Source organism: Cyclospora cayetanensis, unplaced genomic scaffold, assembly GCF_002999335.1.
Source record: "Cyclospora cayetanensis isolate NF1_C8 unplaced genomic scaffold, CcayRef3 CcayRef3_contig_43, whole genome shotgun sequence".
In the NCBI taxonomy this organism is placed as follows: domain Eukaryota; phylum Apicomplexa; class Conoidasida; order Eucoccidiorida; family Eimeriidae; genus Cyclospora; species Cyclospora cayetanensis.
In genome coordinates, this window is record NW_020312403.1 from 29,631 (window position 1) to 45,153 (window position 15,523).

General features: G+C 46.7%; 1 protein-coding gene across 1 annotated transcript; it reads left to right on the forward strand.

The window, feature by feature from the left end:
* The first annotated feature begins 6,751 nt into the window (after positions 1–6,751).
* LOC34619443 lies at positions 6,752–7,213 on the forward strand. The gene has a single exon (XM_022732734.2). The coding sequence runs from the start codon at positions 6,752–6,754 to the stop codon at positions 7,211–7,213; it is 462 nt and encodes a 153-aa protein (XP_022590336.2).
* The last annotated feature ends 8,310 nt before the right edge of the window (positions 7,214–15,523 follow it).

The window sequence follows — 15,523 nt, forward strand, 5'->3', positions numbered from 1 at the left end:
CGTCATCCCGATGTACAGCCTTGTGCATGGTATCCACGGAGGAGAAACAAACTAGTACAGCTTGGTGGTGGATGAAGGGAGAAGCAGCGCCCAGTGGGGCGGAACACGCTTTAGTAAGTCGAAGAGTCGGAGCTATTCTAAATTTGAAGGAGATGACAGGATAAGAAAAAGAAACATGAACAAGTAGTAGGCAGAAAACGCATGGAGGTTTGCAGGGTGAAGTGTAGGATGTTCACAAAAAGGCTGAAGCAATGTAGTTCACCGCCCCGGCGGCCTTCGCGTGTCTGTCTGATATATCACGTCCTCTTCAAGATAACCCTTATATATCTACTAGAAGCGGGCGCTTCAGTATTTGAAGACAGCAGACTATTGTGAGTGGCCCTTCGGTGCCAGCGCTCACAGCTCGGCCGCATGTTCATTCACCCCATCGTTTAAAAATGTGAAACGCGTGTTATGTACTAAAATAATGCATTTGTATAATTCAAGGGATGGTCTGCCATATTAAAGTTTGATTTAACTCGATAACTAATTCAGAGAGAGATGATTTTGTAGTAAATTTAATTCTGGCGATGCACAACAGACAAAAGAGCAGTAATGTATGTTTTTGCGGTGCTACCGACACAGTCGGACTTCACAACTTTGCATTTGAGCAAGATTTAAATGGATTTTTGCCGCATGTTCTACTCGTAGTTTTTATTCAAAATCAGTGCAATGAGGCGTCAATCCTACTCCTAAAGAATACGTGCGGTGCATCTGTGCTCTCAGCTGCTTGTGCGTAATATCAAATGTATGGTACCCGGAAGGTGTAGCAGCCTGTCCCTACTACTATTTTCTATTCAGATCAATGGTTTAGTGGATGTATGGCATGGAGGGGGGACACCACTTATGAAGGAGGAACTAAGGTATCCAAAGGAAAGCATTTCACTCCGGATTCAATACAAACTTAGTAAAAGTTACAGTGTTACAAAAAACCTGTCTCAATCTCGTGCATGTGCCTCTTACAGTTCCTTAAGTAAGGAGTAGGGACAACTACAGTGCGCGTTGCTGCACCCTTTATGCGGTCGGAGCATTCGCAGCCAGTTGCAGATAGCGTCTCGCATTTTTTGACCACATTCCCCGAAGTCTGCACCTCCTCGTGGAGTTCAGCAATGTGCAGAACAATAAAAGAGTTCTCGCCCTATTGTCGCCCCTCAAACAGCCACAAACGCGAAAAGTGCAAATTAGGAAAGCAAAGTGTGCACCAGGCGCTTAAGGGAATTCATCGGCAGGAACGAAACACGCTAGCCAACAACCAACGAGACGCCAAACTAACAGGAAGGTGGCACGCTTCAGGAGCAAATCTAAAGGCTCGAAAAGCACGGCCAGCCGCCACTTATCGTAACTCTGCACTTGTTCTTTGAGCTTTGGTCATACATTCATGTGCAATAGCCAACTGTCCTCTGAATCCGTCTGGTAATACGAGTGCCTGCTAATCGCAGGTCACTACTTCCAGGCCCTTATGAGAAAGAGGTTCCCCAGTTTAAACGAGGAATGCGGGAGGGCGTGTTATAAACCCACTCAGCAATAGGAAACAGATCAAGGCAAGCTATTGAATATTTTGGCACAAAGCTGCAAGAACTGCAGAGGAGTGCGGTTGGTGCACCCTGTCTGTCCATGCGCCTTAGGGTGGTTGGCAGTGGTCCTATCGTTGTCGAAATGTAGGCGGGTCAAAAGAGAACGCCAGAACCTACATGCAGTTGTTTTACTCTATCCCAATTGGAAATCCCGCAAAGCCCATTAAAGCAGTGAAGAATACGTAAGCAATCGCCTTGGCTGTGACAGTGCTGGAGCAAGGAATTAGACGAGCATACTAGCTGAGTCTGTTGACAGCGAGTTATGTAGCACCCTGACCTTTGAGCTGCGCCAGCCTAACAATAAAGCTCACCGTAAGACCAGTTTAAATTCCTCCACAGGATAGAGAAGCTTTGCAAGAGGCTAGATGGAAAAGATTTGCGTACCATCAACTGCTCACAGTCTGGGATGACCGCGCATTTTCATCTGGCGCGGGAAGCAGCCGAAGCCATTAGAAGGACTGTACAAGCATTTCCACATTATTTTGATTCCAATGCTGGTTTGAAAGAACATTATCATGTGCGTTGCACAAAATTGCACTGCGAAGCAGAATCGGAATGTACAAGTGACGGAGTCTCCGCTTTGTTTTGAGCAGCAGAGGGAAATCCTCAGCAAAGTATGGCTTCTTCGCTTGTGCCACGTGAGTTGTAGGTTACAATAGCTGGTGCATACCTGTCAACGGAAGCCCACTTTGTTTTGATTGAGACCATGAAGCTCCACAGATAAGAGCTGCTGCGCTCCACAACAGTGAACTGCTAAGGCATTTGGTGAGCGCGTAGGCAACCACGATGGTGATGTCGTCAATGTGCTTCATCGTGAGGACGCACTGTAGGCGGTGCCCAAGCCGGCGAGCATTCTTTGACTAGTCCTGAAAATCTTTATAGGGCACCTCGAAGCTTAGTCGGCCAGGACACTAAAACAACGCTTATATAAATATTATTGCCATTTGTCTAAGCTCCGACACACTGCATTGCCCAATTGATACTACTAACTAGTTTTGGTGAAGGTATAAGTCTAATCAAACCTTATTTGGGTCTTTTTGGAGATTGTGTAATATCTGTCGAGGGACTAGCATCCACCGGTACATCACTAGCATTGGCTGTTTGGAAGAGATGAGATAATACTGATACTTATCGGGCATTGCGAGTACCGGAGGATGTCTAGGGCTGTCAATAAGCGTCCTTGCTGCGACATCAGACTTTTTCCAGGTCACAGTTTGCGGCTTCTTGAGAAGACCAATCGAAGGAGTAGAGATCCGAGCAGATAGGCAAATGAACCTTTATAATATAAGTGCAAAAGCGTAGAACGTTTCGATGTCTGTGAAGGTGCTCAAAAGGCACGAGCTATTCTTTGACTGATTCAATTTTTTGTAGCTCCGCCCTAACTCCTGCAGCCGAAACACGAAATCCAGGAATTCAATTGTTATGAGGAACGGTGAGCACCTGTGTGCCTTAACATGGCACTGGTTCTCCCAAATCAGCTCAAGTGCACACCATAGCTGCGGGAGGTGCTACTGAATGTTACGGTTGAAGACATACGCTTCGTAAGTGTACCCAGTCATTACAATTCCTTAATAGGCCTGCCGACATTTTGATTATACGCTGCAGCTCAGCTAGACCACTAAAAATAGAAAATGATGTAAACTTTTGTCTATTCCTGTTATCAGCGTGCATGATTATTAGTAGAAATTTCCCCAGGAACTCAACAGCCTATTAGGCTGTTAATGCATGTAATACGGCTAGTAGGTCGTCACTACGCTAATTTAGACACTCCTGCATCATAGCTATGCATCGCTCAGAGGCTTAGTGGTGATGCACATGCACCATATTCCGTCCTTCTAGGCAGCTTGACCAGGAGTTGCTCAAAGGCGATGGGCAATTCCTGCACCGTGGCCTTGTTTTACAAATCAGACGCCCGCTCCAAAATTCGTCCCTCCAAGCTGTAAGGCCTTCCAATACAGCAGGCACACAGCTACAGGCTAACCCGGCCACGAGCTCACTACGATGCACTGGCCGACCACTAGGAGGCCAGATTGCTGGAATTTCATCGTAACTGAGCACACCCACGAACTCCTCCTTTACGATTTCCCACTCTTTCTGCCCCTTTACTGAACATTCCAGCAAATACCTTAATATATAGTCACTACCAAGCCGTCAAGACCGGATTTCTGCTCAACACCGTATTCTCCTACTTTTCTGTTGAGGCGCCCGCATGAAGATTTTGCCTCACCTTGTTGGGGCACCAAATCTATTCCACTTACCATAGATGAAATGTGCCTTGCTGAGGAGACCAAGATATCCTCATTTCTGGCACTCCCCTGCATACTAACCTTCACAGTGCTCAGCGGTGGTCGCGGGTATGCATTCCCCTGCGTCACCGATGGCATACCCAGGATTACGTCATGGTGCACAGGTCCAACATAGAGGTAACGCAGGAATTTAATAAAGCCCTGATTTAGAGTGCACGCGGCTTCCAACCGCCGCAGCCTTGCAAAGCCTTGGATTCTTTTACTTGGAAGGCCATCTGAGTCCTAGGGACTGTTCGTACTGCGGGTTACACTTCTGCGCCGTCTTTCCTGGAAAGAGACCCACTTCACAACCAGTTTCAAATAGCGCTAGCAACTCTTGGCCATAAAGGCGAGCTCGTTTCAGCCCAGAAGCGACCCGTGGTGAGCCTTCGACTGCGGTCCTATCCTCTGTAGCTCCCTTCACTGCGTCGCGGCCTGCATGGGAAGCTTTCCGTTTCCGTGGTGTGCCTTCTCTTCGTGCCAAGTACCTTGCTTCCGGTGGGGCTTTTCCTTGTCCAAGTATTGCAAGGCATTTTGCATCCACTTCGTTCGTGATTGTTTAGCCCGAATTTTCCACAATAGGAATTTGTGCGTTGTTCCGAGGCTCTCTAGAGCTGCATAGACGTAGGCTCCTACTGGCGTCATCTTTTTGTGCGCTTCAGCCTCTAGGCTAGGGCCGGTTGACACAGCCCCAATATCCATTTGTTCTAAGTCTCGTCTTGGCTTTTGTATAAGTCAAAGATGCAGACGGTGGGCTCATTTGCTCCTAGAATGTCACGTCCATCGATTGTGGGAATTACACAGACGGGGTGTTTTATCACTTACTCGTTGCTCATCCTGTGACCACCTGACGTAACACTTCAGATGGGTCCGAGGGAGATACCCAGTAAAGCAACAGTTTGCCTATGTTGTGGCGTTTGTGATCCAAAGTTTCACGTTTCCTGAAATACTGATATACAAATACATTTTCCACAACCGCTTTTTCAATTTTGCAAAAGCTGCTTGTTCAGGTGGTTTCCTCATAAGCCGGTGAGCGAGGGCTTCTACGAATGCTCGAGTTGTAGTACTTTCTGCAAGCACGCGATGTCTTATATCGGAATAAGTTACCACTAGAGTGCTTCCAAACTCGAAAAAAGTGCCGCAAGAAGCACTAGTTTCCCCATTAGTCTGGGGATTCAAAAAGAGGAACAACAAACTGGCTGATAAAACTTTAAAATACTTTCCCATCCTTATGGCCGTCATATGTTTCTGGTTTGCACATCCTCATTGATGAATCCACGGCCTTTTTATTGGCTGGATAATCATGCTTTTTAGTGGAACTACTGCGTGCACATCAGCTTGCAGGACGGCTTCTGCCGCCCCAATAGGTGTTGTCCCACTTCCATCTTCCATCTCCAGAAGGATTGATTCCCGAACTGTTGCGAAGAAAAATCAAAATTTGAATTACTGAAAGCGTGGTCGAAACCAGGAAAGTGTTGTAGGCGACACTGGCATCCCTTTGCGTGCACTCCTAGTGAATAAATTGAGAACAGTCCGATCTAATCATTGCGGTGTAACCAACCGTGGTACTCCATACGATGTCTTCTTGAGGTAACAATTGTACGCTCTATACAAACCTATGGAGAGTTATTGACTGCTCCCGGGGTCTCCTAAATTCATACCCCATACACTTTTAGTCTGAGAGGACAGAGATACCTAGGGTATGTGTTGTTCACCTTCTAGGAAGCCCGAGCACTCACAGCTAGTTGCACACAACACCTAGTGCACGTCTGACCGCATTGCGTGTCCGTACATCCGGCTAGCGCTACTCTACGATACATGCGATTTAAGACAGAGACAGACCAAGTGTAGGATCTTTAAACTAATTTTTACGTAAACAACTATAGTCCAAACTACGTAGCTGTAGGTCGACCCGTTACAAAAAATGTTTCTAAACAGCACGGAGTTACTCATTCCTGCAATAAAAAGAAAATACAAACTGGAGCCAAACAGACAATCATTAACAAAATATCATTCACATGATAGCTATTCGAATGAAAACTCTATATTTGCGGGTTTTTCTCTTACCTTTAGAGACAACCGAGGAATAACTCAGCCCGCAAGAGTAATGAAGCAAATGATCCCTTGGACTGTGTTTTCGAGGAAGTAACTTACCCTGTCTCTTTTTGAAAGTGGTACGTTTTTCGAGCTAAAAATTCTCTCGGATTAATTCAACAGCATCTTTATGCCATTTGACACCACCTATCAGTTCCCACCTCCGACTGACTAGCGGGAAAGCAAAAGTAACATGAAAGTCAGTGAATTACTTCGCAGCACTTTGTGAAAATCTTTCTAAAAGGTACTTCATTGCTTTTTCTGTTTAAATGCTCAAAATAACTAGATATGGTATCCATTTTAGGTTTGTCTATCATCAGGTGGTTTGTGGTGGTCACACCCACACCACTGGCACCCCCGGCACCCTGTGACACACCGTCGTCCTCACCCACCAAAACGGGCTGGAACCAGTCACACTTCTTTGCAGCTAAGAATTTTTGTGCTTCGATAGCCAGTGGAAACTGAGTGTGGACCCCTTGGAGATAGTATATAGCCACACAACAACCCCCCACCCTCTATCGGCGTGCGTGTTTGTGTGTTCTTGTCATGCTGAAACCCCACTAATAAAACTAGAGGGTTATCCCTTGCATACTGCGTGATAATTTTTTTTCTGCTTGTCTCTCATCTTCGGGCACATACGAAGGAATTCGTTCCTCCCTTCCAGCAGCATCGGCATCTCTGGAATCCAAGCTTGGTAGGTGCGAGGCGGGTGCCGTGTCTCAGCATTGTTGGTTCACTCATTGTCTGTTGTTCTTTAAAATGTGGAAGGTCTCTCCATTCGTGCTTCTGGCGCTCCTTTCCTGCGGGGAGGGCGATGCACTGAAGATAAAAAGGATGGGACAAACTGATCCAGTTACAATCAATATGGCAAGCCAGGCCCCGGACCCGACCGCCGAAGCCGCCGCCAGGTTTCTGAATCTCTCCCCCGATGCAAATAACGATACGCTGCTTTCTTCCGAATGTGATGAGGACGGCTGCGTATTTGTAGGCAGTGGCTCTGGTTCATTGGCAGAGAGGTCCCAGGCGAAGAAGCGTAAAAAGAGGCTGAAGAAACTGAGAAAAGCACGAAAAAAGGCTGAGAAAGAATACATGGAAGATCACAGCGAGGAAGAACTCAAAATACTTGAGGAACAAGCAATTGTAGATGCGGTTACACAGAGCAATGCAGAATCCAAAGGCGCGGTGTCAGGCGAAGGTGCAGATGAGACCTCCACTTCCTGATTCTACTTGCCCATCCTGCCTTGATGAAAGGATAGGCAGGGGTGTGCAAGGGAAGTACAATTATTCCGGGGCTAAGCACTGCTTATACCCACGATGCGGCCTGAGCGTTTTCAGTTTCTCACTTGCCTTTCTGAAGCTTGTCTCGAGTGTACCTCTTACTAGGCAAGGTGGTCAGTTCAACTGTCCCTTGCTGGCCGCTTCGATGCTCCGTGGGCTTTTCGCTTGTGCATTTAGCGGAGACTAAAGAGGTGACGTTCAATTTTGGCTTAATATTATGCTTGTCATCAACTAGGAGGATACGAAAGGCAGTCTGGTTGCTTTTGTGTTCTCTAGCACTCCTCTTAGGTTATCCAAAAGAAGAACCTAATACAAAAACTAGAACCCGAAGAAAGGCTTCTTAAGTTTAATGGAGCTTGTACTCTGTTGGCCTCAGTTCATACGGTCGCGAATCTACACTACTGGAAAACGGGCGTGCACCTATGGGCGCTCCAAACACCCCTACATAGTCTGCACAGTATCTTGAGGCAAAATCATGGCACGTGTTCTTGTCAAGAGCTTTGCAGCGGGACATAAAGGATCAGATTATTATTGTTGCAGAATTGCGGGCGAGCCAATCCAGTTGCAACTGTGGGTGTAGGCCAGGCCGCTACACTGTCTTTTTCGCTCTAAGCGGCACGCCTCCACAGAACATGCGACAGATTCTTAGTTTCGTCAACGCCACTATTATGGACAGGAAAAATCTATTTTTAGCCTTGGTTCCCACGTTTTACCTCACGTATCCGAGGCACTCTGTACAAATACTTCACAAGAAGCCTCGGGCGAAGTTGCCTCTCGTACTAGAATATAAAAGGATTTCAATAAGGACACTACTTAAAAAAGGAGACAGAGCCTTAGGCTTTCTTATCTTGAAGTCTCTTTACACACACAGGAGGAGGGCGCTTGCCCCGCAGTTGTGTGGCCGAACAATGAGAATACCGGAGAGGGCTATGAAAACAATTCCTGCCTCAAGACATAGGCCATCGGATTAGTAGAATTATCTACATTAGCGCATTGGTGCCAGATTAATTGGTTGTCTTGCTACTAAAACAGGCTTTTGTTAACACTAACACAGGTTGGCTGTTGACCTGGCAAGGACCGGGTCACTGCGCGTCCCGCAGCTCGACCGACGCGCTTTCCTTCCTTCTAATCACAATTTTTTTGTGAAAATTTAGGTAAAAATTTTAAAACAGTTCGATTCTCTCTTCTTTTTTGTGTATATTAGGCGCGCCACAATGCGATTGCTGCTCGTACAGGCAATCGGGACTGCAGTATGCTTGGCATGGTGGAAGGAAATCCAATTTTCAGGCCTTGCAGCGGAAGTTATAAAGACGCCTACAACTGAAATATTAGTCGGTGTGCATCAGAGAGATGAGCTTGCGGGGCATCATGACAAGCAGGAGAAAGAGCACCAGTGGGCGAGACTTCAGAAACCTCCACACAGCGAAGCTGCAGCGGAAGTAAAGGCGACGGGTAGCTTTTTAGAAGGCAAGAAGAAGAAGAAAGACAAAAAGAAAAAATACACGAAGAAAAAAGAAAAGAAAAAAAACAAGAAGAAAAGACAGAGAAGAAAGAAAAAGTCAAAGAAGTCCGAAGGGGCCCAGAACGATGAAGTTTTCGAAGAGGGGCTTCAGGACAACAAGGAAGCAGATTGGAGTGGAGGATATGAGCAGTCAAAAGCAAAATACAAAGAAGCAAAGGAAGGCTTCTTAAAAACACGCACTCTGCATGAGTTCTATGATCTCAAATATCGAGTATTAAGCAAAGCTCTGACAGACGCATTGCAAGGAAATCCTTGAAAGTATTTCCCCCTTCATTTGGCTGCTCTATGCGAGCTACCTTTTGGTTTTGTTATGCCACCCCTACTTGCCTCCTACTACGACCTGTTGAAACACCGGTAAGCCTGGAAAAAGGATATAGAGGGGTCTAACTAGGTCTCTGTTTGTTCTCACTTCCTTGTCTATATGACCCAAGATTTCAAACAAAAATCGTTTTGTTCGACTTATCAAGTGTCACTAGGAGAAATACAGCAATATATGGAGGGAAAACGTAGACCGAGGATGCAGTGTACATGCGAGGGATAGGAGGAGACAAAGAATGGTGAAAAGACAAGCAGTTTTGGGAAAAGCCGTGTGGGCGACAGGAAATGCTCAGTTCTTTCGAGAAACGTACAGTCAGTTTTGAGCGCTTTGCATCAAGACCACCTTCCAATTATTTTTCTTCCTGCCTTTGTCAGTTTTGTTTGCATGTAATGAATGAAATGCAGTAATCAAATTTACTGCCTAGTATTCGTGGCTCCTCTCGGTTTTCAAGAATATGGATCAGCGGGGAGGGCAAGGGTATGGTACACAGGGTTCTAAATGTGTGATTCAAATGAATCACGGTGAAGCATGTAGTCACTGGTGCTTTGCATCGTGGAACATGGGGAAGCGCACGCCCAGTAGCCTGATGCCTTGTTCGTGCAGTTGGAACTCTCTAGAGGTTTCCTAACATTGACGCCTACCTCCGCACTTGATGCACAAGCTGTTGAGCTTTTTACAAGCGAACCCCCAGCTCTGTTTTCCTGCGCCCATCAGAGTGCCCCACACGAGGGATATGGGCTATAAATGTTTGCGCAGCTGCACCGTCTAAGCATTCCGGGCATGCAGAGCTAGTTGCGCATACCTTCTTGCGCGAATGCACGTACCTTTGCGTACTCTTGTATCGAGCTAAAACTACTTTGCAATAACTAATATATATGTTCAGAAGAACCAATTCTTAGTGCAAGGCAAATGATTTAGTAGAAAATGCCTGGATGTAGCTAACCCTGCTACGCCGTCCGTTTTGCCCAATTATTTCTTGAACTTCAGAGCTCATTAGCTCAAATGGGGAGTAGATGCGCTTAAGAAAGAAATTTCGCTTTTAAAATAGTGCCAGTGGAAGACTGCATGAAGAGTTCTGTTGCATGCCTCCTTGTGCTGCGTCACCTTCATCCAAGCGTACGCTCGTGATACATCCCTTTCAAAGCTCTCAGAGAGGTTGCTTGAAGGATTTGGTACCTTGGTAAGCGCATCAAGTGAAATTTTGAGCCATCGGTCCGCATTCCGAGGCCCATCAGACACTTCCACAATCTGTGCAATTGCAGTATACGTTGTTGGTTTCAACTCTCTGGCTTCATTTAAGCAGTCACCAGTAACAGAATCTGCTTTCCTAGGATGAATGTTGGGCCATACCTGCTTGGAGCCCAGCGTTACATGTAGAATCCTTATAAGGGTCTCAAAAGGAATGTTTCTATGCTGTATAAAACAGTATTGGCTTGGCGGGATAAGGTACGATGAGTCTGAAGGACAATATGCCATTCCTCCTAGAGTGTCCAGGAGAGAATACAGTGACGGAAGCACACTCCAAAATTTAGTAACGCTTTTGTCCATCCCCTCAAAGCTTCTTCCCGCCTCACACTGTAAGCGCACAGATTGCTTCCTTGAGAAGTCAAAGGGCAATCCACGGTGGGAGCATTTACACCTTTCCTTACGGCTCTTTGTTGGGCTTCTGTATATCCACTCATCGCCTCAGAGCAGTGTCCCGGTCTAAGAGACTGTGATCATCTATCCTGTTAATAGTGCATTTCTTCCCATGTTCCAGGGTCGGAGGAAAAGGGACAACTAGGATGCAAATTGCCCTGCGGGGCCTCAAAGGCTTCGAACTGTAACTTCCTTCTAAGTTTTCCAAAGGGACTAATTCAAGGGCAAACTCAATACAGACTTACTTTGAAACGAATGAGTGCCCCTCTACACGAGCTCTCTCTTCCCTTTGCCTGTGCCCCTCAGGAACAGACAGGAGAGGAGAGGGGCAACTACGATGCGCGTAGATGCATTTTCTAAGCCCTTAAGGCATTCACAGCTAGCTGCACATCACATATAGCGCATATACGCACAATACCGATTCGTATCATGTCAAGCTAACGCCAGTCCACAACCGATAACATATACGAACAGCCAAGCCAAAGAGATTATTGACTAACGCTCCATTGAATACCAGCAGTCTAATGTAGAACGTTTAAGTGTGATTTAGCCAGCTACATTGTCCCCCAGTCCCTAAACACAAGGCCCCGTGTTCCGTTCCTGTCCTTCAGCATCCAATACACACAAGGCAGAACAAGCTTGCTCGCACTACTGCCACTCCCCTGAAATGCAGAAACGCAAAAATCATTGCCACTAAGTAAGTATATCGAAGCATCACCTGGTACAGAGACGTGGAAGCAAAGGACAATACAAATTCTAGCCAACATTGCCATCGCCGCTGTAGGTGCCCTTGAAACGGGTTACATGCTGTGAATTTGTCGATGCAGACTGCCGTTCACCCCTCCTCAACAGGCTTATTGGAAACTACCCTAATTCGACGTTACCCTTCAGCTGAGTCACTCGCAAGTCCAAACGGAATACAGGTATCCACGAGTTAACGTGTGGGTGTGGCACTGCGGAAAGCCGTTTTGTGCCTGTCGTTTAGACGAATGAGATCTTACAAGGTGTCTTTGGAATCAGATGTCCAGCATACTGTTGGTATACGCACTGAGAGAAAGTCAAGATATAAGGCATCGGGAACCTTTGCTTTACAGAAATCTTGTTCCGGGGCCTTCATTAGCACAAGTGCAACACCTTCCATTCCAATTCGGCATTATCACTAGCTTATACTCAAAGGCATGTATTGACTCCTGCGCTGTCCTTCTTCCAACAAATGATGCGCCTGCTACTCATTCTTTTCTTCATGCTGAGGGGACTTCCAATATTGCGGCACATAGCTTGAGGCTAACCCGGCGATCAGCTCCGTATAGGGCACTGGACGACCAGAAAGCGAGCAGCCTGCCGCTAGCTCGCTACGTGGAAGCACAAGTGCAAAATTCTCCTAAATATTCGCCCAATCTTGGTGTTCCTTTGCAGAGCAGCGCAGCAGGCCTTACCTGCGTAATTTATGGTTTCTATCAGAGCTGCGTGAGTCTTTCTTCCTGAGATCCATGCATCCTCAAGTATTGCCGACATACAGGAGTGGCAAAAGGCTGAAGGCCAACCTTTTTGAGGCTGTCCAACTGTGGTGTAAAAGTAAGCAAGTGTTGCCTAGTTTCTACATGCCGACTTTGCTCCGCAATGCTGTTTTCCACAAAGCGCATGCTTATGCTTCATTCGGGGAAATACGAGATTCGAACTGCAGTAAAAAACGCTATCACAGTACTTTTGGTGGTACGAGTACGCCTCGTGGCAGAGGAGTGTTTACCGTCACTAGATTTTCAGCAACAGGAGGCGGGAAACGTTCTTAGATGACCCTTTGCAGTGCCCTCCAGCTCACAAAAGGATTTGAACTGCTCTGACAATGGACTTCACTGTTAGACTGCCAAGTATCAAGGGTCAGAATAGCATCTGCATTGTTGTCGATAGTCTGCAAATATGCTGATTTCATCCCATACACTAGACTGCCACGGCTCAGGCCGTGGCTCATTTACTTTGACTTTTCCACGAAAGATTCACGATTCCTCAAAGGGTGTCATTACAGAAAGGGATCCAAGTTTCGTTAGTGCTTAGTGGCGTGCGGTTCTTACCCGCCCACACATTGACCCTATATATCGCCACCAAAAATCACCCTCCGCCAGGTGGAGACACACAGGGCGCGGCAGACTCATTCTTCTGTAGTTTTTGCGGCTGTATATTGACAAAAAACGGTTGCTTGGTTTGTTGTTCCTTTCTTTGCTGAGTGAGTTGACAATTTGAGAGGAAGCTCGTCTACCCACTTATACTACACATCCGTCTACGACGAGGAGCCCCTCTTCAGGCCCGACCTGGACCTGGCGTTTGGCCTGGAACTGGTGCCGGATCTGGTGCTTCGGGGTTAGCATAGGGCCTCAGCATCAGGGAGATCTAGGAAAGGGCTGGCTAATGCACCCAAATGTATGGGCAAAGCTCAAGAGGGGCAAGCACGAATTATGAGCTGTGCACTAGAGCTGGTAGATTTAGTTTTGGTGGGTGGGCAGACTTTGCAAGTTACAACTGAAAGTGTGCAGGAGAAGGAACTTGGGGCCAGATGGATGGCTAGGAACACTTGCAAGTCTAGAACAAACCAACGCACTTTCTTACTTTATCAATTTGCCTAGAAGTTGGAAGAGTCCCGGATGTATGCATATTTGTTGGGTAAAAAAGCTTTAAATATCCCCACATGACTGGTAGATTTTGCGCCGCAGATTCGTAGACCCTTTGCAGACGTAGGGCTCACAGGGAGCGGTGGAAGAGCTAAATTATCGAAATATTGAGCATCAAGGGCAGTGAAGCTTGCTAGGGAACGTCAACCTCAGTCGTTGATGGAAAGGCTCTTGCGAGCATTGTGGAGGGCGAGAGTTTGACAATGCCAGCCGCCATGAACCAGATTCCTCATCTCCTCGGTTTTTGTCCTTCCCCAGCGCATGTTCTATTTGGAGCACCTAGATTCGTCTATAAGTATTTCTTTTGATGTTTCCGGTAATCACTATCGAGGCGTTCTCTACACTCAGATTAAGCGGAGACGCTTTAAACTGTGTTGTCCCTGCCTTTTTGCTTTTGCCTGTTTTGAGGCCTTATATTAATCAAACCTGTTTCATGCAGAAACTGCCCTATGACGCGCAGAGGCATTCTAAAGTAGTGCATATTCTAATTTTTTTCTTCACACGTTCTAATTGTTTCTGTCGTCTCGATGTAGGAGAATCGCGCCCTTCTGCCCTCCTACGACAGTAACCCACTGCGCAGCCACGCTCGTGCTTGTTAGGTCCTTCATTCGTTCAGAGTATTGTGCCTATTTTTATTCGAGCTCTTTTCAGCAGTTGGAGCACATTTTCGCTGTTCTCATATGCAGTGCTTCGCCTTTTTTTGTTTGAGGATGGCGATTTGGCAGGATCTCCTCCACCGTCCTGCACGCAGTTGGTCTCCACGTTCAGATACCGAACGAGAGGGCATGTATATTGAACTTGGAGTGAGTGAAAGATGTAGTGGGCTAAGCTCCACTTAAGCAGCTTCTACTGCGGTGGTAATTTATAACTAAAAATTAGTGAAGTGTTGACTGATTAGTTTGTACGCGTATCCTATATATTGCAGAGTACTGCTACGTTGATGCAAGAGTACGCAGTGTCATGTGCATATTCCATAGATGTGATATGCAACTGGCTATGAGTGTTTGGAGCGCCATGGGGGCTGCAGCTCGGGGCATCCTACCTGTTCTCCTTCCATAATACTACAAACTCTTATGAACGCTGGCAGGGGAATGCTCGAGCTCTCCTACATAACACCCAATAAATTTATACAAAGCTTACATTGAGTCTGGGTTTAGCACATCCTGGAGAGACTTTCGATGCAGCGTTACACTCGTGTGTCATTGTGTAATTTAGTAGGTTCTATGCAGATCTGACTGTTTAGCGCCTGCCTGCGTTGCTCAATTTGTGCAGCACAGTAAGCTCAAGACAAAGATGCGGAAATGCGCGTCTTCAGTAGAGAGTTGACGCAGATGGACTATTTGAGCAATCGAAGGGAAAGGGTGTGAGTGCGTGCCGTGATTTGGAAGATTTTCGTATCTGTCCGATTGTGTTTCACTTCATGCAGGAGGTAGTGGCCAGCCGGGCAAACATCGAAGTATTATTTCGTGCAACTTGCAGTTAGTTGTCTTAGTTGTCCGGCAGAAAGAGCAACACAAGGCAGTTCTTTCACGTCTTTCGCCCAATGAGCAAAACAGTTTCCTGCTGCGTACCGTAGACCGAGAGGGGGAGCAGTATGGAGCTAGAGGATTACATTTCGCCGAAGCAATGAGTATTTGCACTATTTAATTAGTTTCCACCCGTCTACCTCCTGGTTTTTCTTCGGAAACCGTGTCCTTTGTAGCCAGCCACGTACAGCAAGGCACCAGCCCCAGAAGTAAGTGTTTTCGTAAAAACCCCATTTCTATCCCCAATCTTCCTGCTCATTTCCCTCATCGCCGGTCATGCCTTTTGCCTAACTCCGAAATCAGAGAAACAACGTCTCAGCAAAGCAGGTGCCTTCTACCACACACGGAGCGTGCGCTCGGGGCCAGGCAAGGCGATTAGGTCCACAACAACAGGAAATCAGCGAGATCACGCAAATTTATGGTTTGATCTATTGTTTTCTACATCAAGGCAGTTTATTTACCCCTCTTAGCAGTACTCCTCTCCCACGAGAACCCTCTATTCGCAGGCTCCCTCTTCCCTTCGACGTCCCGTAAAATGGAGGGTTAGCACCTCCTGCACCCGCCCGCGCCTCGCAACAGTTTTTT